Below are 26,716 nucleotides of genomic sequence, written 5' to 3' on the forward strand. Positions count from 1 at the left end.
GTGAATAGCTGATTGTTTTTTTTAAAGCATCCTAATAAAAAAAACCCTCTGCCTTTGCTCAGAGGTTTGACTGCAATTGGTGTTGCTGTTTCTGTGGTTAAAGGGTGTGTCTCCATGGTGTCTTCATCTCTGCTCTAGGGCCCACAGGCCTTCCTGTTTGGCCATTTTGGCCTATCCACGCCCACCTATCCCACATGGTATCCCCTGCATGCAGCACTTTCCACATGCCAACAGTCAGTTGATCATTGGGCCTTGTGTATTGCTATGCAAAAAATGGGTTACCAATGTAATTGTGACATCAGGTGATTGGCAGGTCGGTGGTCCTGCCCACCTGTCAAAGTGGCCGGGGTGAGGCTGGATCTAATTCCACTGCCCCAGCTCTAGGTCTAGCTCTCACAGATAACAGATGAGGTAGGCCTGTCTCTGGGTTGCACCATTTCAGATTGCAGGTGGGAATTTTTTGGGTTAGGAAGGGCCATAGCTCAATGGGGGACAGCGTCTGCCTTGCATGCAGAAGACCCCAAGTTCAATCCCCAGCATGTCCAGATAGGTCTGGGAGAGACTCCCTGTTTGAAACTCTAGAGAGCCGCTGTTGGTCAGTATAGACAAACTGAGCTGAATGGACCAGTGGTCTGGCTCAGTCTAAGGCAGCTTCCTATAATCCGTACTGGGAGAAAGGGCTGTACAATCTTGCTTGCTGTGCTTGTTAGGGCAAGCGATGAACAGCCAGTTTCTAGTGGGCATAGCCAGCCTTGAGGCTCCTTCCTAACCTTTAAGCTGTAAGATGGTGGCAGTGGGGGTGAACACTGACACTCAGAAGTCCCAAAGCTGGGCGTTCCGCTTCTCGGCGTTCCGCTAATATGGCGGTTTTCAATTACAGTAGGGCCTCACTAGTACGGCGCTTGTTCCACTTTTTCTGCGTTTTTTGGCATGCCGTGCTCCAAGAAGGGCGTCGGGCACCATTTTATTGTCGGTGTTCCACTTTTCGGCGATTTTCACTGTAATTGTTTTGGCTCTGAGCTGCAGAAGGGGCGGTAGTTTTTGTTGTTGTTTTGATGCAGAATCCCATCTCCAACTTGAAGAGAACCAGGGGACTGCCCTTGATTTTCTTCTGCATACCAGGGGTGCAGTAAGGGGTCAGGGGCAAGACTCCACCCTTTGAGGGAGGGACATAGTCCCAGTTGACCACAAATTCTTGGTTGACTGCTAAGGCCAAGCAAGAAGGCTTAGAGAAAGGCCAGCCGTGCATTGGATGTGCATGCAACCCTATTTGAAGTCCTTGTGCTAATGTGTCCTAATTATGGATCCAGCTGTTGATATCTGATTCATGTGCCTGACCCAGAGGTGGAGACCCTTTTTCAGCTGGAGGGCCACATTCCCTTCCCTTCACATTCCCTTCCCTTCACATTCCCTTCCCTTCACATTCCCTTCCAGGGGCCAGAGGCAAAAGTGTTGCTGAATGTAAATTTTACCCCTGTACAGTAGGCTAGTTTATGCTCACACTCCTGTCTCCATCCTTCCATTGGGACAAGCAAGAGGCATTACCAGAATTCAGGGACACATTCTAGCCAGGCAAAACATTCAAGGAGGGTGTGAATCAGGACCAGTGAAGGTCTGGGGAGGGGGTGTGGTTTGGTGAGCATTCCAAGGGCAAGATAGAGAGGCTTGGAGGGCCACATTTGGCCCCTAGGCCTGCTGTGTCAATAACACATTTCCCATTAACTTAAGAACATAAGATGACGCTACTGGATCAGGCCAGTGACTCATTTAGTCTAGCCTCATGTTCTCATAGTGGCCAACCAGATGCCTGTGGGTAGCCCACAAGCATGACCTGAGTGCAAGAGCACTGTCCCCTCTTCTGGTTCCCAGCAACTGGTATTCAGAAGCATATTACCTTCGACTATGGAGGGAGAGGATAGCCATCATGGCTAGTAGCCATTGACAGCGTTATCCCCCATGAATCTGTCTAGTCCTCTTTTAAGCGTTGAGAAAAGACTGCTTTCAAAGCATTCCCAACAGATGGCTGTCCAGCTGCCACTGGAGGCCTTCAAGAGGCAGCTGGACAGCCATCTGTTGAGAATGCTTTGATTTGGATTCCTGCATTGAGCAGGGGGTTGGACTTGATGGCCTTAGAGGCCCCTTCCAACTCTACTATTCTGTGATTCTGTGAGACGATCTATCAAATTGCACATACACTGATGGTGCATTTGACGCTTCAAAATGATTTCCAGTGGCTCCTAGGAGAAACAAATCCTGCCAAATTTGTGACCCACCTTGCCAGATGTAGGCCACCAGCCACACATTGTAGCTTGGCAGGTGTTTGACCAGTCCCAGGCATCTAATAAGAATGTTATTGAGCTCATGGTAGCCTAACATCATTGATGCGCTAAGTATTCGGAAGCATACTGCCTTCAACTATAGAGGCAGAGCATAACCATCAGGGTTGGTAGCCATTGATAGCCCTATACACCATGCATTTGTCAAATCCTCTTTTAAACTGTCCAAGTTGGTGGCCATCTTTGCTTCGTATGGGAATGAATTCCAGAGCTTTCTTTTGCCTGTCCTGAATCGTCCAGCAAGTCAGCTTCATTGGATGTCCCCGAGTTCTACTATTATGAGAGAAGGAGAAAAACATTCCTCTGGCCACTTTCTCCATGCCATGCATAATTTTATACATTTCTATCATGTCACCTCTTACTCACGTTTTTCCAAACTGAAAAGCCGCAAATGCTACAACCTTTCCTCATAGTGGAGCCGCCCCCTCTCCTCAGTCATTTTGGTGGCCCATTTCTGAATCTTTTTTAACTCTACAGTATCCTTTTTGAGAAGTGGTGACTTGTGCAGGTGAGTGCAGGGAGATGGACATTTCAAATCTACTTCACCATGAAGATTTTTATTTGGGTGGAACCATCAATGGCTTTTATGCAACTGATAAACACTGGTGTTTTGTTTTTTGTTTTTTTAGAGAAAGTGGATTTAAACTGCAGTGGGTTGATGATACTCACGCTCTTGGGATCTTCTCCAGTTTGGCGGCAGGTAATGTTGGTCTTTTGCAGAAAAGACTGTGAGCTTAGGGCCACCCTCAATGGGCCCTAACTTTCTTCCAAATTGTGTTTGATGCCTTTCTCCTTCCCTTCCCACTCTGCTGATGGTATCCTCCAAACATAAGAACGCATGATACAGCTCTTGGGCTGCATGTGGTACTGCCACATGAGAGAACTTTCTTCCTTTCTCAGGCAGAGAGAGCTGGAAGGGATAGAAATTATGGCCATATGGGGAAGGAAGAGCCTTCGGCCATCTTTCTCCATATGTTGTTTTTTTCCCTCTCCTTAGCAACTGATTTTCTTGCTCTTCGCCCTCCCAACTCCTAGGAAAAACTAGCTGCTATGTAGAATAATAAAAGGGACATACCTAATGACTATAGAGAGAGCCAGTGCATGTTTGGTATTGCACAAGCGAGCTTAGCCTCCCTGATTTCCTGTTACTGTTACACCTGAATCAGCAAACTACGACTTGCACAAAACAGGAGATCAGGGAACTGGAACTGGAAGATGGGCATGAGCCAAAGTCTCGCTTGCTTAATGCAAAACCATGATTTGGAGTTGCATGTGAACTGGGTGAGATTTCCCCCTCTCTGGCTTTTGTCTGCTGCTAGGGGAGCCTTCAGTGTACTCACATGGTGAGTGAATGTGTAGGTAGGAAGCCTTTGCTCCAGAACGTCACTACATTTGTGGCAACCCTGGGGGAGAGCTTAGGTCAGCTTTCTCCAACCTGGTGCCGTCCAAATGTTTTGGGCTACAGCTTCCATCAGCCTTAGGCAGCCTGTGGGCTGGAATTGATGGGAGTTATAGTCCAAAACAGCTGGAGGTCAGTTGGTGAGGGATGGTTTAGGTCAAAGGCCTCTTGCTGTGGCTATATTTCTGAAAAAGTCATCATTTCTTTTTCAGCTTCTCAAGCATTGGAACAGAGTTACTCCTCCCTAAAGATCCGTCCCCTAATCCATGGTACAAGGCAGTCAAAAATCAAGGCTCTTCAGCGGCCAAGTAAGACATGTAATACTTATGAAGCTGTTCACGATCAGGGTGGTGAAAGGCTTGTGGCATTTATTCCTCCCTGTAGGCAGTGGTCTACTTACACCTGCATATGGATTTCTGTCACTTTGCTGCTAAGGTCTAACATGACTTCTAGAATAGGTAGAACGCATATTGGCTGCATTTTTTAGGGGGGAGACATAGGTCGGATCTTGATTTGTTGAGAGTATTGATGCACAGTAAAACTACTTAAAAACCAACAACCAGGAAGCCTTTGTTGACGGTGAGAACAAATGACATTGCCAAAGTGTTGTTATGCATTCCAGAAATAAAGTTGTTGCAAAAAAATGAATGGGCTTGCTGGCAGTTTCAGCGACCGAGAGTTTGAAGTGTACCCAACACCAGACATTTTTTTCTCCCACATGAATGAGTCCCATTGCTGTTGGGAATTATGTCCTGCATAGGAGAGCAGGTGGGGAGACACTTTTTTTTTTTGCAAGACTTTCCCATGGCTTTTTTTAAAAAGTCTCTGCTGCTCGGCTACCACCACCACCCTCTCCCTGTTGGACTTCTGCTCGGCAGGTGTCACGCCTTGCAGGACCAGGCCCCAGGTACTCAGCCAGCTGTTGCTGATTTCTTCCACTTGTCCCTTCTCTGGAGGGGATACGTTGGCTGGCTGGCTGGCTGGCTGAGGTGCCTCCTGCTTTGTCTGCCTTTTTGTGGGTCCTGAGTCATGTGCCTGGGAGAGAGGACTCAGAGCCAAGTGGGGAGACCTGAGGGGGCCCCAGTTGGTGTAGTGACAGGTCGAGGGAGATATGGCGCTATGAGGAGGACTTGCCAGGTAAGGGGAACGTGGCCCAGACACTTAACAACTGTGCCTTGTTCCTGTCCTTCCCACACCCGCAGGTTTGTTGGTTGCCCTATCAGCCAGCTCTCAGGCCTACAAGGCCCCTTCCAACATTATGATTCTATGCTGCTGCTAAATGCTAGATTTAGTAGAATTAAGACAGATTCTCTTAAATATGCATGATTCTACATGAAGTCTCTGAAACACCACCATGAAATTAAAGCTTATGGTGGCAGACTGCACCATAAAACTCACATATCTAGTGCTTGCCAACACCACAAAAACATTAATCCAAAGCACACAACCTCATGGTTTTTACATAGGACAATGACAAAGCCATCAATGTCGCAGAGCGCATCTGTAGACACAGAGTGGCCTAATGATTTGATGGTGATTTTGAGGGGATCTGTTGTAAAAATTGAAAGGATCTCTAAGGATCTGTGTATCTGAGCTATGTTTTGTATGGTGGCAGCACTGGAAAGCCCTGGATATGTGATTTCTAGCAATGTGATTCAGTTAGTGGAGACAGATATGACCTGTGATTTCATGAGAGCCAATGTGGTGGAGTGGTAAAAGTGTCAGACTGGGGCCTGGGGGCCATGGTTCAAGTCCCCATTTGCCCATGAAGCTCACTGGATGACATTGGGCCAGTCACTGTCTCTCAGCCTAACCTACCCCACAGGGTTGTTGTGATGATAAAATTGAGAGGGGAGGAACCTTGTTTGTATGCCACCTTGAGCTCCTTGGAGGGAAGATGGGATATAAATGTAATAATAAATAAAATAAAAACATAAAATAATGTTGAAGGGAGGGTAGGTGGGGAGAAACCATGGAGAAAAAAAATTGATTTCAAGAGCATCTGTTTTACTGGCTCTGACGTGCACATGTATGTGTGTGCCTTTTGTCTCTCTCATACTTAATTTTCTCTCTCTCGGAGCCTTGAAAAAGCCCATAGAGCTGTAAGAAGAAGTGGGAAAGAGAGCTGCTCTAGCAACCTTGTCCTTCAGCTCTATGTACTTTCAAGGGTGGAAAAGGTAACCACACTCGCCACAGGGCTGTGGAGTCGGCACGCCAAACCTTTGACTCCGACTCCTCTATTTTTCTACTGTCCGACTCTGACTCCACCCAAAATTGCTTCCAACTTCACAGCCATGGAAAGGGCTGTAAATGTCTTTTTAAATTGGAAGCTCTTATAGGAGCATTTTTATCACTGCCTGAATATGCGCTGATCTTGGCATCACAGCATTTGTCTTCATCTGGGTCCTGTGTCATACACTGACACACAAAATGTTTTCCATCCTGAGTTATGGTGAAATGCTCAACTACAGCTGACTTCATGGGAAGCTTCTTTGACATTTTGAATTTATATTTTAAAAAAATTGTCAATCAAAATTTATTTGAAGTCGGAATCGGTACATTTCTACCGACTCCACCCAAAATTGCTTCCGACTCCACAGCCCTGACTCGCCACCTCATGCTGAAGGGAACAGTGAGCTTCTTTATGGCCACTATTGCATCCATGTGACTTGAGGTTTAAAGTCTAGTTAGGGAACACATAAGGATCATACTGTGATTTCTGAACCTGGTGTGGCAGGTGTAGGAAGGTTCACTTGGATGGGAGCCTCAGGTCCAGGGGCTGAAGATAGCTCTTGGCAGTCTCCCCCAGGTCACTCTCTCATTGGCCTTGCTTTGTCACCACCTTGAGTGTTTTTTTTTTTGTCTGCCTGGAATGTGTCTTTGATCTCTGGAAACAACTCTTGCTTCCTTGATGGGGGATAGAAAAGGGCATGTGAGTGTGTGTAGAAGCTTGCAGTGAAGGTAAAATTTGTATCGATTGCTCCACCCATTTTTGCCTCTGACCCTGTCCACCACTGGGCTCCTAGAAGAGAATGTGACCCTCAGGATGAAGAAAAAAAAGTTCCCCACCCCTGTGGTGACAGAAGAGAGGGCTCAGGAGAGCATACATAGCTCCAGGTAACTGTTGTCAAGGAGACTGTAACTGGAAAAGTGGCCTGTTGAACTATGGTGAGGGGTGGGTAAACAAGAGATCCTGGGGAGTAAAACAGAGAAATGTGAAGGGAAGAGAAAAAGTGTGTCACTGACATCCTTGAGGATGGATTTATTGCAGCAGATGTGATCTGGTGTTGGAAGCTGGCAGCAGAGTTTGCCTAGAACGGGTGGGGAGGAACCTGTGGCTCTCCAGATGTTGCTGAGCTACAACTCCCATCATTCCTGTCCATTAGCCATTCTGGGGCTGATGGGAGTTGCAGTCTGACAACATACGGAAGCCCACAGGTTCCCCATGCGTGGTCAATTTAGAGTGGGAAGTACAGCGGGAGCATTAGTGAGGGAGAAGAGACTGTGCAAAGCAAGGGGACCAGCAGCATGCAATGCAGAGCACCCTCATGGGAGCATGGTGTCATTGTGGCACCTGGGCAACACTGTAGCAGGACTCAGTACCGCAGAGAAGTAGATTGCCAGCAAATTGTATAGCAGGTGTGAGGAACCTTTGGCCCTCCAGGTGTTACTGAACTACGATTCCCATCAGCCCCAGCAAGCATGGTCAACAGCTAGGGATGATGGGAGTTGTAGTTCAAGAACCGCTGGAGGGCCAAAGGTTCCCTATAAGAAGAGATAGTGAATGTCAAATTTGTATATTGAAGGGAAGTTACTTTAATATTGTTTAAGTCATAAGTATGTGTTCTGGTTTCAAACTCTCATCCCAGATTATTATACAACTTGGCCTGTGGCTTGTACTTGCCACCCCAATTTGTCCACTAAGTAGTGTTTTAACAAACCACAGTGCTTCATGTTCGGATGTAATTGGAAGCTGTGGTTTGTCTCAAAGTGGATGCGTTCAGTGATCTCCTGCACATGCCAGGAAAGGGGAGAGTGTGCAACTCAATCCACTGTAACTCGTTCGTCTAGTGGGAAGCTATAATTCCTGTTGGATGGGAACTGGCCCAGTGAATTGCATGTGTAGCCAGGCTCTTGGCAGGAAGTGGGCTGAGCTAGAAAATGTTCTCCCGGATCTGCTGCATTTCTTTTCTTCTAATCTTGCAGAATGGTGGAGTCTGTGTTGGTGTGTTTTTAATGTGGATAAATATTTTTAAAAAGTGTTCATTGCCTTCAGTGATGTACCCCATTCCACCACTTTCATTCTGTAGCATGTCTAGATCAGAACTTACCTGCATTGTGGAAAGACAATCTGGGGGTGAAAACTCTTTTTGCCAGACCTCTCTGGTTCCCTCCTGAGCCAAGTTGCATTTCCCACCCAACCCATTCCTTATGCTCCACTTCTTCTCTCCCATTTTACTCAGAGCTCCTTCAGCTGGCCAAAGAGAGACCCCAGACAGACATGGCAGTGGCCAGAAGGCTGGTGACCAGAGCCCTTGGATTACAACGCAGACTCCCGCGGAGCTCAGGCTGGCAAGTGCTGGAACAAGAAAACGCAAACCTGCCAGAGTAAAACCAGATTGTCCTGAGTGGCTGGAGGTGATGGCCTGGGTGTGGTATTAAACAGTGTACACTCCACTTACAATGATAGCAGGCCTCATCTGTGCTCTTTGGTTGGTGGCTTTTTTTTAAGTAGTGCCAGGCAGTTGTTGTTGTTGTTGGTGGTGGCTGGTTATTTTAGAAACTGGATAGAGAATCTGATGAGAGTCAAGGGTGGAGTATTGAATTTCCTTAACATTTGCTGGGGAGGAGGCTGACTTCTATCCAGGCACCTCAAGAGGGCACTATAGCATAAGAGAACCTTACAGTATCCATGTAATACATTGCCAAAGCACCTTATAGGGTGTGATTTTGTTGTTGTTTGTTTGGCTGGTTTTATTTTAATTTAAAAACCTGTACTCTGGAAAGTTGACAGGGCTCAGAACTGGCGTCTCACTCCTAAATCAATGAGCTGTTTTCTGATCCGTTAAGGTGGAACAAAAAACGTTCTGCTTTCCTTTTTCATGCCTCTTTCAAAGCCTTTGCAAAGTGGAGATGAGGAATATGATTTCCACCAGTGGAAGAGAAGAGGGTGCTGATCCACGCCCCTGCCGTTCTCTTCACCAGCTCAGGTTCCTAATGTGTGTGTTTGAATGAAATGCAAGTCTAGATCACCACTGGGGGGGGGGGGAGTGGGAAAACTGCAGCAGTTGAAGGATTGAGTGCATCTCACCCCTTTGCCATTTCTATACTGGAAATTGCATCCTCCCAATCCCTCTTCCCAAAGGAGAAGGAACAGCTGGGCTTTGAAGAGATGAGATGGAAGCAGAATATATAATTAAGGAGTGGGGAACCTGTGGCCATCCCCCTGTTGTTAGACTTTAGTCCCTACCATCCGTGAGCTGTTGGCCACCTGCTAGCAGTGGCTGATGGGGTTTGGGTCTGACAACAGCAGGAGGGGCACAGATTCCCCAGCCTTGGTGAGTTCCAGGTAGGCAACCACTTTGCTGCAAACTCGCTGAAAGGAACAGCTCCTTTGAGCCATGTCAGAAGAGCCAACGAGACCCCAGCCCCACCCCAGGGCTGATCTGATCTTTGAGAGAGACACAAACCAACACATTTGGAAGAGTCAATAGCTTGTTTACTGAAATTTGTAAAAGATTTTTTTCTAGTTTTTCTTGTTTAAAATTAAAGCTGTTAACATACAAATCAATACACATGGTGGTTTTCCGAATCCTCTTTTTGCCCGTTATATTGTAACAACTACTTCTCTTTCTCTCACTTGCTCTTTAAGAAAGTTGGGGTCTTTTTGGCAAGCAAGACCTCTTATGGACGGTGACTCTTTGCCCTGCTGGTGATAAAGACTGAAAACTGCCAACTTGTCATAAGTTGAATGATGTAAAAAACAAAGTAACCCTAAACAAACAGTACAGGGGATCAATCCTGCCTGGAATCCGTGCGCCAGTCCTAGATTTGCGGGAGCGGTCTATAATTATTCAGTGGTGTGAAAATGACATTTTTGATGTAGAAAGCCATTGTTTACCGCTCTGCTTTCATTCTGGGGTTGAACCATGTGCATTGAAATGAGGTTCAGAGGCTAAATTCCTGATGAACCCTGGCTCATTCAAAGCCCTGGTCAGGAACAGGCAGGGCAACCTCATTCGGTAGCATGGGGCACATAATGATGAATTTCTATGCCTGTTGCGGTTAGCAAGGCTAAATTTGCTGAACTGGAGTATGGATTGACTGCCTGCATACCTGTCTCTGTTTCACTGAGCAACGTGGGAGCTACCCACGTTGTTTGGACACCAGAAGAATCTTGAGGTCACATGGAAAGCGCATGATGGCTGGCCACATCGGCTCCTAGGAGGGGCTGACCTTAGAGCTAAGGGGGAAGGAAACTCTAGTGTGGTACTCAAGCCTTCAGTTACAGTATTGAATTGGGTGGTAGACAAGAGGCATTGTCTGTTCCTGCACCTCTGTACTGGCAAAAGACCATAGCTCAGTGGCAGAATGCATGCTTTGGTGCTGAAGACCCCATGTTCAATACCTGGCAACTCTACTTTTGTTTTTAAATTCAAGTTACAGGGGGTGGAAAGGATCTCTCTCAGAAAGCCACTGCCAGTCAGATGGTACTACGCTGGATAAATGGTCTGACTTGCTGTAGGGCGAGTCCTCAATCCTTACCCATTTGCTGCTCAATGGCCACTTTATGTTGCATTCTGCAAGGGCCACTCAGTTGCATAAGAACTGGGTACCCTTGAGGCTCACATGGTAACCCAACCTTGCAGGAACAGTGTGGGCAGTAGCTATGCTGCTGCAGCCCCCGCACTGCTGAGGTAGCATAGCTGCCAGGCTGAAGTAGTTATGGAAAAAGCCTGGCTCTTCCCGAATAAAAGCTTTGGATGAGCTCCAGGGGGGAGGAATAGGAGTAATGGGGAGGAATAGGGGTAATGAGGAGACCACCCCCTGGTACAAAATAGCCTGAGAACGCTGCTGGCATTTTTACATCCAGTAGTCCAGCTCCCAACAATATTTTTCCTGTTTCAGTTATGGCATAATGGCAGTGAAGATGGAAGGACAGAGGTAGCCTGGGTCGTGTTCCTCAGGCTATCGCAGACTGATGCTGTCATGAATTCCCAAGAAGGGCCACTGTACAGGCCTCTGGACTTCTCAGTCTGCTCCTGTCCACAGGAAGCACTTGAGTGCTGCCATGCAGCACTGGTAGAGCAAGGCTGGCCCCTCTCGCCCCAGCACAATCACTAAAGTGGCGGATGGTGGCTCCATGTCAGTGGGGCAGTGGACTCTGTTGCATGTTTTAGTCTGAACTTTCAAGAAGCTGCTCAAGGTGCTGAAGCAGACACTGGCTTTACATCATTGCAGTGTGGGCTATTGGTGGCCTGACTAACTGGCAACTTTGGTTCCTGGTCAAATGAGTCCGATGACACTCATCACCTGCTGAAGGAGGGGGGGAAACCCTGAAGTGGCCAATCCCAGCATGGTTTTGTGAAACACCCGTGAGGTAGGTTACACAGGGTGAGAAGGACAGACAATGAAATCATTCTTGTGCATTACTGCAAAACATCTACAGCCAGTAAGCATAAGTTATTCATATGAGTACTTCAACTGTGAAAACTATCTTTTTATAATCCTATTCCCAATGGTCCTGCAAAGTTCCCCCTGGTCACTTTTACTCCCATTTTGCAGACAGAAATAGAGGGTGAGAGAGAATGGGGTTGCTGTGAAAAATCCCCATGAGTCCCTGATTGAGAAGAGGGGCAAACCTAGCTTTTAAGTCTCTCCATTAGTGGACAATATAGTTCTGAGAGTGCTGTGCGTGGGCTCTATAGTTCATTTCTCCAGTTAGGGAAGGCTTTTTCCCTTCAATACATCATACAAAGAGGTAAGAGAAGTTCTAAAGAAGGGGAAGCCCCAAATCACTCTTGTGCTTCCTGCCTAAGCTTTAGGTATCCCTTTAATTTCTTCACCCATTGTACCAAAACAAGTGGGGTTAGTAGGTAACTTGGTCTATCAATGGCTAGTAGCCATGACAGAACCTCCATGGACAGATACAGTATACCTCTGATAACCAAGTGCTTAGGACAAACAATAAGGAAAGTATCTTCACTGTCCTGCTTTCTGAGCATCTGGCAACATCTGGCTGGCTGCTTTTGGCAGCAGAACGCTGGCCTAGATGGACCTTGCTCTGCTCCAGAGAGGTAAGATTAAACTTAATTCTGCCTTGCAAATCCCTTTCTTTAACCATGCAACAGAACAGCAAGAAAACAAAACAATGAAATGACACCACCTGTTCACTGGAAAATACACAAATCACATCAACTTTCTTTTCCTTTAAAAGATTCAAGTAGGGTGTAGGTCTCTGGGCAACTGTTGCAATGCACAACCTCAAACAAACAGAGGCACATATGCTTAGCACCATTATGCATTTACATGTGTGTGTTTAAATCTCCATTCCTGTCCTCCCCTGGCAAAACTTCACAGGATAGCCTGACATAATAGGAGGGATGGGTGTCCTTGAGGCTAAATGGTTAGTCATCTTTTGCAGAGTACATCTGACGATGCTTTTCTTATTTGCAATATTCATGATGTGGTGGGAAGAGAAGAAGAAAAGGCACAGATCAGAGGAAAAAGGCAGGTACGTGAATAGCCTACTGCGTTAAAAGATAAAAAAATTCACAGTCTAGTGGCTTCAAAAATCAAGATGTAGGTCTAGGGAATGACTTGGCAGATTCTTCCTCATCAAGGTGTATCAAGCCTGCCTTCAAAACCGAATGTCAAAGATGCTCTTGGCAAAGGGATGGCGCCAAGGCTGAGGAGTGACAGTACAGGAAATTAAGTCAGTGTGTTCTTGAGACTTCTGTGCATCATGAGAAGGCTGCGGAACCTTCTGCTCTGCACCAATGGCATAGAATCAGATTTTTCAAATCTTTTATCAAGACAAAACATGAAGGCTGAGAAAGGACTTCCTTTGAAAAAACTTTTGTTTGCAGCGTCAGGCATCCTTTAGGCGAGTTGTTAGCCAGGTGGCGCTGCTGCCTCTGTATGTCATGGTGAATAAAAGTGGGATGATGAGAGCTTGCAAAGAATTCCTTGTGGATAAGTTAGGGTGTATGCTGAGGGTCATGAGGTCTTGCAGTAAGTGCAAAACCTATTCTTCTGGAATGGATGCAAAAGAAGCATCAACCCGTTTTCTCCTGCTGCTGAATACCATAAAGTAGTCATGGAGCATACCCTTGCAAATAACTTAACAAAGCTAATTTTAAAAGTTCATGGTGGTTTGCTGGATTACTTCTAACTTTTCTGTGCAGTGGTTAGGGAAATTGTGGGGAAAGGTATTCTTCCTTTCCTAAATAAAGGGACTGAAGTTAAGACACCTGGTTGTTCATGAGTCCGCTGAAGTGGTCAAATTGCTCTTCGATTGCTTCACTGAAGGCATCAGCTGGGGGGGAGGGAGAGAGAAAATGGAAAGAGACAGTGTCATTGGCAGCTTTGTTACCCATGCCTGAAAGCAGAAAGGTATGTGCCTAAATAATCCTTTGCTAGGGATGTGCTGTCATTTTAATGACAAGCTCCATCTGTTTAATTTTTTTACCGTATTTTTAATTGGTCAATTGCTGTGGAATTATTTTTTTTCTTTTGGTTGTGAAGTGAAGTACCTATATTAAAAACAAACCAACAAATGGAAATTCAGATAAACCAGAGTTTCAAATGAAAATCCACTCTTTTCAACTGAAGTGCAGCTGAAACAGTCTATATAGGTTATAGATGTTATGGGGAGGGGGAAGCCGTGAGGCTCTGTGTGCCTTTTTGAACTGCCTGTAAATGTGAGAACCATTGTCCTATCTGCAATCTTGCATGTCTGATCCTTTGAAGGGACAGCAGACTAGCTGAACATTTCATGCCAATTGGATGGAAAGCACAGAAGTTACAAGCAGGAGAAGAACAGCTGTATCTCCTGTTGAAAGCAATGGGAAGCTTGTAGGGTATGCATATTTGAAATGTGGATTCTTTGTCCTGTCTGTCTGAAATTTGGCAGGTCTGATGCATCAAAAAAAGTAGGGTGCCTAAAAATGTCATGCCCACAGGATGGAAAATGCCAAAGCAACAGGCAATGTTACAGCCAAATCTGCCAGTGACATCAATGGCAAAAAGAAAATGAATGGGAGTTACAGAAATGAACAGTCTAGGGTTGAATCAGTAACTAAAGGAATGTCATTCTAACAAATAAGTACTAAAATGAATGAAACAGAATGGAGTAACTTAATGGGAGGAAATCTTTGTACACCCTGTTGTTTACACCAGGGTGAGTAACCTGTGCCTCTACAGCTGTTGTTGGATTCCAACTCCCGTCAGCCTGCATGACCAGGACTGATGGGATTAGTAACAGCAACATCTCTAAGACCACAGGTCCCCACCTCTACTTTACGCACACCATTGAATTACGTTCTTGTTGCAAAGTCTGTCTCTGTAACTAGCAATTTTTTTAAAAAAATAACTCACCTATATGGCAGTTGTACATCCAGACACGGTGACTTTCATATTTGCATTTGCATTTCATGACATTATTGGAATAATCAGACTCTGCCACTTCAAAGTTTGGGTTGACAATGATCTGGAAAGGGGCAGACAGCAGGCTGTTAGGACCATCTAATTAAGAGATACGTCCTGATCTAGTAGAGCGGGGTGTGTGCGTTCGCGCGTGTGCGCGTACAGGTGATGCAATTGTGTTTTTCAGGGGCTAAAAAGTTTGATTCAGGAGCTGGAGTGGAAGTGGAGTACTGGATTCAGGGTGTTATCTGATGTTAATCATACTCGGAATAGCCTAGTGGACAAGTCCACTGATTTCAATGGGTCTGCTTTGAGTATGACTAATGTTGGAGATGGCCCACAGCTCTCTCTCCCCTGTCCCACAATCTCTTTTTTGTGCATGAACTTTTTTGACCCTTTTGAGAACTTAGCATCACCTATTAAAAGCGTAAATTAACTACTGCAAGTAATCAATTTTCCTGGGATTCTGTGCTATCTTTTCTATACAAGGTCAATCTCAATTCTTCACCATCACCATGAATTGTTTTTGAAAATGCAACTACTCCAAACAAATATTTTAAACTCCTCAGTGGTTCAGTTACCTGTAGACTAAGGCAGAATTTTTATTCTTTTTCACAATTGCTGTGGTTTCATATCCATTTTTTTTAGAACTTTGATACTTAATTTGATCAGAAAAAGGATTTTTGGACCTTTCAAGTTGATTACCTAGTGCTCAGTTCATGAGTTGCAAAATATCGACAGGAATTCCTAGACCAGGGTTAGGAAGCCACATGTTACTTTCCAGCTATTGTTGGACTCCAACTCCAGTGAGCCCCAGCCAGCATGGCTAACAGGGATGGTGGGAGGTGTAGTATGACAACATCTAGAGCATCATAAGTTAGCATTCCCTGTCCTAGAGGTGAAACTTACTTCCTGATAATGCTATTTTTAGATTTGTTTATCCACTACCACATTAAGCTTTTAAACATGTATCTCGCCCTGGACTTGCAGCCTGAATAGTATTATCAGGATCTCTTCTCAATCATCCCAGAGTGCAGGGCACGGAATAATGGGCTCACGTTACAGGAAGCCAAATTTCAGCTGAATATCAGGAAAAACTTCGTGTTAGAGCAGTATGACAATGGAACCAATTACCTAGGATGGTGGTGGGCTCTCCAACACCAGAGGCATTCAAGAGGCAGCTGGATAGCCACCTGTTGGGTATGTTTTAAGTTGGATTCCTGCATTGAGCAGGGGGTTGGACTTGATGGCCTTAAAGGACCCTTGCAACTCTATGGTTCTATGATTCTATCAAAGCAAAATGTTTACCACTTGATTCTGTTGATGGCATAAACTGGCTCTTAGTCAGATACCCTAATATTACTCTAAAATTTGAGGAATCCCCACCTACCTGGAAGAGGTAGTCTCCTGGTTTGAGATCTGTAATGTCAATCCATTGGCAATCAATATCATGCCGGTACACATCCCAACATCCAACAGTGATCCCTTGCTCCCCAAAATTGGCACATTCATATTGCTTCTGGACACCTAAAGAGAAAAAGGAAGCACATGCAAATGGAAGTGTCAGCACCAGTGCAGTTTCTAAAAGACCTTTAGAAAGTCTCAACTATGATGTTCCAGCTATTTAATTACAGCCCCATCTCCCAGGTTAGCTGGCAATGCCTAACTCCCTCTCCTTTTACCAACCTTGCCAGGGGCTATTCTGGTTCCTACAATTAGAACAAGGAGTGTGAAAAGGTGACCTAGCTCAAGTGTTGTGCTACAAGTTTCAAGTACCAGCTAGTGGGTCCGATGGGGATGCACAATCCCAATGTGTATTGCGTGCATCTGGCCAGTTCAAGAGATCCCAGAGGAACCCTAAGATGTGGATGAGCTTCCAGATGTGCGCACCTGCAACCATATGAACTTAACAACTTTCTCCACCAATCTCTAGTAGATTCCCATTAGAAATGGGAGGAAAATGGACTATTTCAAAGGTTCCCAAACTGGTCTGTGAGCTCCACTCAGAGGGTCTGCAGGCATGTCATCATTAAATATTCATTTTGATTTTTAATTGCATCTTCATTGCTTCTTTGATTTCTTATTCTGAATTTTACTGTTTTACAATTTGAGTTCTATGGAATGGAAATTTCAACACCATACCATATATGAAATAAAAGGAGTAAAAATACAATGAAAAATCATGCAGCATCTAGTACAGCACATTACAATTATTACAACAGGCAGAAAAAAGTTGTTCAGTGGTCCACCAAGATCCTCGCAATTGTCAAGCGGTCCTTGGGGAAGAAAAAGTTTGAGAACCACTGGACTATTTTACATTGGGGTGTGCGTTGTGATTCTAGTAGAAATGTGTGTACCGTCTAGGCATTCACTGTCTTCCAGGCAAAAGCTGGCCTTGTGACCTTCGGCCACCTTGGTACCGTTGAGGTCTAGCAGATCGTAATGTGTGAACACTTCCATGCTGTGGTAATGCCTGCATGAGTGAGAAGACAACAAAGATTTGATTAAGGAGAACTTTTCATACTGTTGCCATTACAAAAGAAAAATTTGCCACAATGCTACCCAATTTTTTTTAAAACATAACCCAGGTTAGGGAATGGGGTTTTAATGGTGGCTGTGTGTACACTTTCTATCAAAGTCAAATCTTTCACAAAGGCGAACTAAATGTCACACCTTGAATCAAACATACAAAGCCCCAATGCCAGCAGGGTCTAAATCAGCCTTTGCCAGCCTGGTACTCTCCAGATGTTTTGGACTACAACTCCCATCAGCCCCAGCTCAGTTGTATTCTAAAACATCTGGAGGGGATCAGGTAGGCCAGTCAGCATAGAGAATACTGGGTGAGATGAACAAATAGCCAAACCTGATATAAGACAGCTTCCTACGTATCAGTGATGCTGAAATGTAAGTGTGATCAGGCAGCCTATACTTGATAAGTTTTAGGAAGGAACTGTACCCTCCCAAATCCTCCAGCCTCCCTGACTGTAGACCAGCCTTTCCCATCCCTTGGGTTCTCAATTGTTGTTGGACTACAACTCCCTTCAGCCACAGCCAGCATGGCCAATGGTCAGGAATAATGGGAATTGTAGTCCAGCAACACCTTAGGGACTCAAAGATTGGGGAAGGCGGCTGTTGACTGTCTATTATATGCTTGGATGGCATACAGTAAAGAGAATGTTACAGCCAAAATAAGAGCAATGAGTTTATTCATTTGGGTGGTGGGGATGGTGCTGTTTTATAGAAGGATTGGTGATGTAGACCTAAAAACCTAGCTATAATTCCCTAGAGGCCATATCATCCATTCCTCAACCAGGTTATTATTAGGCACTTTTCAGACAACGCTCACTGGCCAGATCAGAATGTACCCCAAATGAAGGGATTTCGTAACAAAATTCCAGCTTTATAGCATTAGCGTAGAGGCAGGAAATCAACAACATATGCAGCCATTTAATCTGGGAATTCATGTTACTCTGACAGCAGCACATTTGAGTCTATGTGGCATAGTACATTGCATAATATCAACCATAAGCACATGTCCACTTGTTTTCTCCTCAAGGACTGATACTATTCTAGCCGGATTTTCATAAGCCCAGAGCACCCTAAGCAGATAGGTCCAACTAGTCTCTGGTCTGCTCTGGTGTTGTGTGTCTGCACAGGCTCAAAATTGGACTGGCCAGCCACACGGCAGTAAGGCAGCTGACAAGCGTACTGAGTTTCTTTCCAAGAGCAAATTGCATCATTATTTGAATAACTAAATAACTAAAAATGATCAGCATTCTGCTATGGGTTGTGCTCTGTTACCGGAAGTCCACGATGCCTCATTAGAAACAACAGTCTATCATATTATTGCTGGGTGCTAGGTGGGAGTCAATCACAAACTGGCATATTCAGGTTATGCAATTAAAGTTGATCTGGCACTCTTGTGCAACAAACCTGTCTCAAGCTGGACTTTTTGTGGTAAGGAAAGTGATGCGAAGTGGACTAGAAAGTGTGGGATCACTTGCTTTGATGCACAAACAAATCAGTATGAATGCTCATTAAGTAATCAATGGTCTAACCTCCTGGCAGACTGTGCAAACAAATCAGCATGAATGCTCAGTAAACAGAGTGTCTGGAAGTAACCGCTGCTGTTCCTTTTCTCATGGGTCTACAGAGGGGCAGCCTTTACAAAAGGTGATCTCCTCAACCACTACGATTATGCCTCAAGCCTGAATACCTGTATCGCTGACTACCTATATAAGGAACATAGGAAGTTGCCTTTATACTGAGTCAGACTCTTGGTCCATCTAGCTCAGTATAGTCTACACTGACTGGCAGTGGTTGTCCAGGACTTCAGGCTCGTGTCTTTCCAAACCCTTCCTAGAGATGCCTGGGATTGGACCTGAGACCTCACATGTGCAACCTCAAAAAGTTTGTGTTTATACATGTAATGGTTTCAAATTCTATTAAGAACACGGTGAGCTGCTTTATACCAGGTCAGCCTATTTGTATACCCAACCCACTATTGCCTACAATGACTGGCAGTGGCTTTCAGGAGTCTCAGGCAGAGGTCTTCCTTATCACCTCCTACCTGATCTTTTTAAACTAGAGATGTCATGGATTGAACCTGGGACCTCCTGCATACAAAGCATGTGCTTTTCTTCTGAGCTATGCAGTGGAGGTTTGTCCATCAGGGCAAATGGACACTGCCCCACCAGCCTGTGCCTGCCATCAACCAGCCCCCACCTGCCTTGCTTTCTTACTTACAACAGGAGTGGCACAGCCAGTCACCTTCCTCCTCCTTAGTCTCAATGTTGCCCTTAAAAAACTCAGCAGGGAGGAGGACGGGGGCAAAACTAGAATGACCTGGCACTGCCTATCATTTGCTCTGGCTCCACCTACTGTTGGGCTCCCTGCCATCTGTTCTCAATGGGCACCAGCCACCACTGGTGCTGTAATTGCTTCCCAAAAGGCAGAAGTGCGAAACCCTCGGCCAACTCTTGATGGCCATCATGAGCTTGGGCTTGGGACTATCAGCATTATGCTCTGAGATAGCCAGTTTGGGCTTCCTGCAAAGGATCCTGGGAGAGGATGCTAAAAGAGGGCCTTAGCATCTCTAAAAGAATCACTGTTCCCAGAGTTCCCTGGCTTTCAGTTAATGATTTTTTGTTTGCACAGTATCTAGCACTGCTATCCACGAGTAAGCCCTACACTCAGTCATTGCCTGATTCCAGATGAACATGGAGACCTGCCCATTTGGAAAACAAGTTTAGCATCAGGTCATCCAAACAGACACATCCCAGTTTAAGCAAAGAGAAACCAAGGCACTGAAAATGAGAGCTAGCTAGTTCTTTTTCACCTGTAAAAATAAACCACGGCTTAATATTAAACATCTGATACTCAGTATCGGGTCACAGCACCTAATACTCCCAATTTATTCAACTTAAATGTGTTGACATAAGGGGAGAGGGAGGCATTTTTCCCTGAAGGGAAATAAGTTTTTTTTTTAATTGCCCTAGAATCATTAAATTTTTTGCCAGATGTTCTTTGGTTTCCCTTTACCTGCTGGTTAAGTAGCATTCCCTCTTCCACCCCTCCCTGGTATCCGTGTCCTGAACAGAAATGCTCAGAAGCAGATTGAGACAGGGAGAGGAAGAAAAAGAGGAGGCATTTTGAGACGTCCAAACTATTTACTTTGAAGTTGGATGCTCAAAGTATTTCCAATGCAAGGGGGGGGGAAATGGTTTAACCTCAAGCCTGACTCCTCTCCTAAAGTATGTCTGCTCATTCAGATAGCTGTTTACATTATGGTGTTTACAGACTGGAAATACTGAAGGGGAATTGAGCCTGTGTTCCTTAGTGCAAACACAGACTGGTTTAAACACACGGATGGGTCGCAGCTGCCTCACTTAACGCGATCGGAAATGCCGGAGCGGGCCATGATGTGACTTTTTTTTGGTGGGCCATGGGATCAACCTGAGAGAGGCCTGTAGACCTTGTGATCCTCCAAGACAGAGACAGGCTACCAACCATGGTGGTCAACTAGCCACCAGAGATTAATGTTGTTTAGGTTATTTTTAAGTGTTTTTATTATTATTTACAGTATTATTATTTATTTTGTGTTTTAAATTATGTGTTTTAAAATTGTTGTAACCCGCCCTGGGAACCCTGGGTGAAGGGTGGGTAATAAATTCTCTTATTATTATTATTATTGTCATCGTCATTGTTACTGTTGTTGTTAACAACAACAACAACAATAATCCTTTGTGAATGCAGCTAACCTGGGGCTGCAAAAATGGGGAGGGCGTGGGGTGTCCTAATGCCTGCTGCATTTGGCATAGGGAATCTCAAGTTATTCAGACCTAAGCTAGGTGGACAAGGGAATCTTCATTACAGCTCCTCAAATGATGAACACCTGTATTATTGTGGATTGATAGCTTGCTATGAGATGGAGTAATGCAATATACTAAATAAGGTAGGGTAAGGTAAGGTAATATTAAGTGGGAATATTAACTGCTTGAGAATCAATTCGATTATAACAGTTTCATCCCTGATAAAGGGCTTCTTGTATTGAATATATATATATTCTTGAATATATGGACTGATTTGGTGCTCCAGAGACATGGGGTGCCTCCACATGGTCAGTGGCGGCTGGTGTCCATTGGGCCTGGACACTGGTGAGGCAGAAGACAGGGAGCCCAACAGCAGGTGGAGCCATAGCTCAGGACAGGTGGAGCCAGCTAATTCTGATTTTGTCCTCATCCTCCTCTCTGCTGAATACTGCAAGGGCAACCCTGAGACTGAGGAAGAGGATGCTGACAGCCAAGGCCACCCCCTGGATGGGTTGTAAGAAGGCAGGCAGGTGGGGGCTGGCTGAGGTCAGTGGAGCAGCGCCCCATTCTCCCTAATGGACTAGCCTCCGTGACACACAGCAGTTTCCTGTGGACTCAGTGCTGTTCATGCACACACGTTTTGTGCAGAATCCACACAAAGCTGTCCCCATCAAAATACTATCCCTCCTGTTTTTCCCATTACTAGAGCCACTGTTTCTTCCCCTTTCCTGCTGTCCTATGGGCTGGCATTTAAACGGTCATATAGTATGCCTCTGATTACCTGATTTGCCCAGGGGTTGACATTCACAGACCCCTAGAAAATATACACAGAAGAGATAACGAGACTGTAGTGGCAGAGCACATTCTTTGCATGCAGAAGGTTCAAGATTTCCAGCTAAAAGGATCTTGGTTGGTATGACTGGAAAAGACCTCTGACTGAGATTTTGGAAAAACATTGCCCATCAGTATAAATAGGGCTGGATGGTATGGCTTACTATAAGTTGGCTTTATATGAAGCATGGTTATTTGCCATGTTCAGTTCCTAGTGGATGTAGATGCTGAAACCACAAGGTCCTCTTGTGGATAAGGAATTGGTTAAGAAGCAGAAAGCAGAGAGTAGGAATAAACGGACAGTTCTCCCAATGGAGGGCTGTAGAAAGTGGAGTCCCTCAAGGATTGGTATTGGGACCTGTACTTTTCAACTTGTTCATTAATGACCTAGAATTAGGAGTGAGCAGTGAAGTGGCCAAGTTTGCTGACGACACTAAATTGTTCAGGGTTGTTAAAACAAAAAGGGATTGCGAAGAGCTCCAAAAAGACCTCTCCAAACTGAGTGAATGGGCGGAAAAATGGCAAATGCAATTCAATATAAACAAGTGTAAAATTATGCATATTGGAGCAAAAAATCTGAATTTCACATATACGCTCATGGGGTCTGAACTGGCGGTGACCGACCAGGAGAGAGACCTCGGGGTTGTAGTGGACAGCACGATGAAAATGTCGACCCAGTGTGCGGCAGCTGTGAAAAAGGCAAATTCCATGCTAGCGATAATTAGGAAAGGTATTGAAAATAAAACAGCCGATATCATAATGCCGTTGTATAAATCTATGGTGCGGCCGCATTTGGAATACTGTGTACAGTTCTGGTCGCCTCATCTCAAACAGGATATTCTAGAGTTGGAAAAGGTTCAGAAGAGGGCAACCAGAATGATCAAGGGGATGGAGCGACTCCCTTACGAGGAAAGGTTGCAGCATTTGGGGCTTTTTAGTTTAGAGAAAAGGCGGGTCAGAGGAGACATGATAGAAGTATATAAAATTATGCATGGCATTGAGAAAGTGGATAGAGAAAAGTTCTTCTCCCTCTCTCATAATACTAGAACTCGTGGACATTCAAAGAAGCTGAATGTTGGAAGATTCAGGACAGACAAAAGGAAGTACTTCTTTACTCAGCGCATAGTTAAACTATGGAATTTGCTCCCACAAGATGCAGTAATGGCCACCAGCTTGGATGGCTTTAAAAGAAGATTAGACAAATTCATGGAGGACAGGGCTATCAATGGCTACTAGCCATGATGGCTGTGCTCTGCCACCCTAGTCAGAGGCAGCATGCTTCTGAAAACCAGTTGCCGGAAGCCTCAGGAGGGGAGAGTGTTCTTGCACTCGGGTCCTGCTTGCGGGCTTCCCCCAGGCACCTGGTTGGCCACTGTGAGAACAGGATGCTGGACTAGATGGGCCACTGGCCTGATCCAGCAGGCTCTTCTTATGTTCTTATGTTCTTAAACTGACCACTGGGTTCACAATCAGTACTTTATCCACAAGGCCACCCTACCTTTCACATGGATCTTAATCTGCCTTTTAGAAAATGAGCTGAGGCCAGAACTCTGACAACATCAGATTTTGTCTACCGGTGCATTAATTGCCTTCATGGGGGGGGGGCAATTTGCAAAGGTGGTGGTGGAAAGCAAAGGCTTGCCTGTGACAGTCATGCCAAATCCAGGAATGGCGTCCACTCTTGGGGCGGAAGTCAGCCTGCCCATTGTTGTGGATCTGGGAGGAGAAACGCAGGAGCCTCCTATAGCCAGTGGAAACAGATGTGTTGACAGCCGAGGAGGCCAGGCAGTTCTCCTCAAGGGCACACTGCAGCATGAACATTGGACGGTCTTCGAGGTATGACGTGTACTCCACTTCCTTGGCATTGAGGACCAGGTCAGCTGCAGCTGGAGGCAAGAAAAGGAATCAGAAACCAGCATGTTTAGAAGTTCTTGGCTGCAAATCACAGACTTTGCAGGCCAGATCTGATGCCAGCCTCTCTCAGTGTTGAGAAACGTCATAGCTGCTTCCAGTTACGGCTGCTAATATTCTTGTGTTGCAATGCCCAATGTGGTGCCCCAGGGCAACACAATATCCTCAAACACCCTCTTGGTGCCCACCAAAGCCACCTGACTCTTCCAAGTTTATTTTATCTTTTAAAAATGGACGTTTGTGGGGGAGGTTGCTTTTGTGGGGAGAGTGTCTTATTGTGGGTATGTATGTTTTAGGGGGCTGTTGCCTGTTTTTTTGTCTGTGTTTTATTTGCTTTGTTTTGGGGCCTGTTTGAGGTTCTGAGTAATTTATTTATTTATTTTGTTAAATTTTTATACCGCCCCACTAGCATTAGCTCTCTGGGCAGTGAACAAGAAGAATACAATAAGAACTGTCAGTAAACCAAGACATGGACAGTTTGGTAGTTGGGTTTGTTGACTTTTAGGGTTTTCCCCTGTCCTTCATTCTCCCTTTGTGGCTGTATGTAGTGTGGTGGTTATGGTTTCAGACTGTTGAGGTGCTTTGCCCCAAAAATAGGCTGTCTGAACTCCACACTTCTGACTCCATGTGTACCTCCAGTGGGGAATCTCGTGCCCCTGAAAATGTTTGAGCATTTATGTGCTCACGATTATGAAGCTCATACTGATAGATGTGGCCAATTTTTTTTTTAATCATGAAATCCAATCACTTCTGAGGAGGTCTATTTTATGCAGCAAATATGTATCCAGCCCCTGCACTATTGCCAGGAGTACAGAGTGACCCCAAGGATTACATAAGTCAGCCTCTTTGCCTTTAAATTCTGTAGCCCCAGGTGAGGGTCATCTCAGCTTCATGCTAGGGTTAGGTTGAAAATGGCTGAAATTAGAATTTTGGTGCTCTTTGTATATTTGTTGTTGTTGTTATGTGCCTTCAAGTCGATTACGACTTATGGAGACCCTATGAATGAGTGACCTCCAAGAGCATCTGTCATGAACCACCCTGTTCAGATCTTGTAAGTTCAGGTCTCTAGCTTCCTTTATGGAATCGATCCATCTCTTGTTTGGCCTTCCTCTTTTTCTACTCCCTTCTGTTTTTCCCAGCATTCTTGTCTTTTCTAGTGAATCATGTCTTCTCTTGATGTGTCCAAAGTATGATAACCTCAGTTTCATCATTTTAGCTTCTAGTGATAGTTCTGGTTTAATTTGTTCTAACACCCAATTATTTGTCTTTTTCGTGGTCCATGGTATGCACAAAGCTCTCCTCCAACACCACATTTCAAATGAGTTGATTTTTCTCATATCTGCTTTCTTCACTATCCAACGTTCACATCCATACATAGAGATTGGGAATACCATGGTCTGAATGATTGTGACTTTGGTGTTCAATGATACATCTTTGCATTTGAGGACCTTTTCTAGTTGTCTCATAGCTGCCCTCCCCAGTCCTAGCCTTCTTCTGATTTCTTGACTATTGTCTCCATTTTGGTTAATGACTGTGCTGGGGTATTGATAATCCTTGACAAGTTCAATGTCTTCATTGTCAACTTTAAAGTTACATAAATCTTCTGTTGTCATTACTTTAGTCTTTTTGATGTTGAGCTGTAGTCCTGCTTTTGTGCTTTCCTCTTTAACTTTCATCAGTATTCATTTCAAATCATTACTGGTTTCTGCTAGTAGTATGGTATCGTGTGCGTGTCTTACACTGTTGATATTTCTCCCTCCAATTGTCACACCTCCTTCATCTTGGTCCAATCCCACTTTCTGTATGATATGTTCGCCGTACAGATTAAACAAATAGGGTGATAAAACACACCGATCTCACAAACTTTCTGATGGGGAACCAATTGGTTTCTCCATATTCTGTCCCTACAGTAGCCTCTTGGCCAGAGTATAGGTTGCGCATCAGGACAATCAGATGCTGTGGCACCCCCATTTCTTTTAAAGTATTCCATAGTTTTTCATGATCTACACAATCAAAGGCTTTGCTGTAATCTATAAAGCACAGGGTGATTTTCTTCTGAAGTTCCTTGGTCCGTTCCATTATTTGCGATATGATCTCTGGTGCCTCTTCCCATTCTAAATCCAGCTTGGACGTCTGGCATTTCTCGCTCCATATATGGTAAGAGCCTTTGTATTGCTTCTATCTTCCTTTTATTTCATCTTGGTCAGTCAGTGTGTCCCCCTGTTGATTGTTGTGGTTTAAATTTCCCTTTCATTTCTCTAATCTTTTGGAATAGGGCCCTTTTTGTTGTCCTCTTCTATTTCTATACAATAGCTATTGTAATAGTTCTCTTTGTCCCTACGTACTAGTCGCTGTATTGTTGCATTTAGGGTTCTGACCATGTTTCTATCTCCTTTTGCTTTTGCTTTCCTTCTCTCTTTAACCATTTTAAGAGTTTCTTCAATCATCCATTGAGGTCCTTCTCTCTTTTTAACTAGAGGTATTGTCTTTTTGCATTCTTCCCTGATAATCTCTCTGACTTCACTCTATAGTTCTTCTGGCTCTCTGTCAACTAAGTTTAAAGCCTCAAATCTGTTCCTTATTTGATCTTTATATTCTTCTGGGATGTTATTTAAATTGTATTTTGGCATTATGATTGCTTTGTTGTTCTTCTTTAGCTTTACTCTGATTTCCGATACGACCCATTCATGATCTGTACCGCAGTCTGCTCCTGGTCTTGTTTTTGCAGAAAGTATGGAACTTCTCCATCTTCTGTTACAAATTATATAATGAATTTGATTCCTATATACACATGTACAGTCGTCTTTTCAGTTGTTCAAACAATATGTTCACAAAAAACAAATTGACTTCACAGAATTCAATAAGTCTTTCTTCTGCTTCATTTCTGTCTCTTAAGCCTCATTTCCCCACAATTCCTATTTCTTCTCTGTTCCCTACTTTTGCATTCCAGTCCCCCATGATTATCAGAACACCTTGTTTTGGTGTGTGATCAATTTCCTCCTGTACTTCTGCGTAAAATCTCTCCAATTCTTCTTCTTCTGTGTTTGCCGTTGGAGTGTAGACTTGGATGATGGTTATGTTAATAGGTTTCCCATTTAATCTCATTGATATCACTCGCTCAGACCTTGCGTTGTAGCTCCTAATTGCTTTTGCTGCATCACTTCTCACTGTTAAAGCAACCCCATTTCTTCTTGATTTCTCATTTCCTGCATAAAATATTTTGTAGTTGCCTGATTGAAAATGTCCCATTCCCGTCCATTTTAATTCACTCACGCCAAGTA

The 26,716-nt window shown here is 44.6% G+C and overlaps 2 protein-coding genes across 2 annotated transcripts in view; one reads left to right on the forward strand and one right to left on the reverse strand.

Moving 5' to 3' along the window:
• The window catches only part of R3HCC1 (R3H domain and coiled-coil containing 1), a 44,684-nt gene extending 35,154 nt beyond the window's left edge, over positions 1–9,530 (forward strand). Inside the window, exons 9-11 of the mRNA XM_061593365.1 lie at positions 2,966–3,036; positions 3,948–4,043; positions 8,199–9,530. Of these exons, the coding sequence (XP_061449349.1) occupies positions 2,966–3,036; positions 3,948–4,043; positions 8,199–8,347 (316 nt within the window). The 3' untranslated portion in view covers positions 8,348–9,530. The remainder of the gene's footprint in view (positions 1–2,965; positions 3,037–3,947; positions 4,044–8,198) is intronic.
• LOXL2 (lysyl oxidase like 2) overlaps positions 9,439–26,716 on the reverse strand; it is a 124,892-nt gene continuing 107,614 nt past the window's right edge. The window contains exons 10-14 of the mRNA XM_061593529.1: positions 23,167–23,410; positions 16,740–16,855; positions 15,773–15,909; positions 14,335–14,446; positions 9,439–13,273 (exon numbers count right to left, since the gene is read on the reverse strand). Coding sequence (XP_061449513.1) covers positions 13,200–13,273; positions 14,335–14,446; positions 15,773–15,909; positions 16,740–16,855; positions 23,167–23,410 — 683 coding nt within the window. The 3' untranslated portion in view covers positions 9,439–13,199. The remainder of the gene's footprint in view (positions 13,274–14,334; positions 14,447–15,772; positions 15,910–16,739; positions 16,856–23,166; positions 23,411–26,716) is intronic.

Source organism: Rhineura floridana, chromosome 12, assembly GCF_030035675.1.
Source record: "Rhineura floridana isolate rRhiFlo1 chromosome 12, rRhiFlo1.hap2, whole genome shotgun sequence".
NCBI lineage: Eukaryota > Metazoa > Chordata > Lepidosauria > Squamata > Rhineuridae > Rhineura > Rhineura floridana.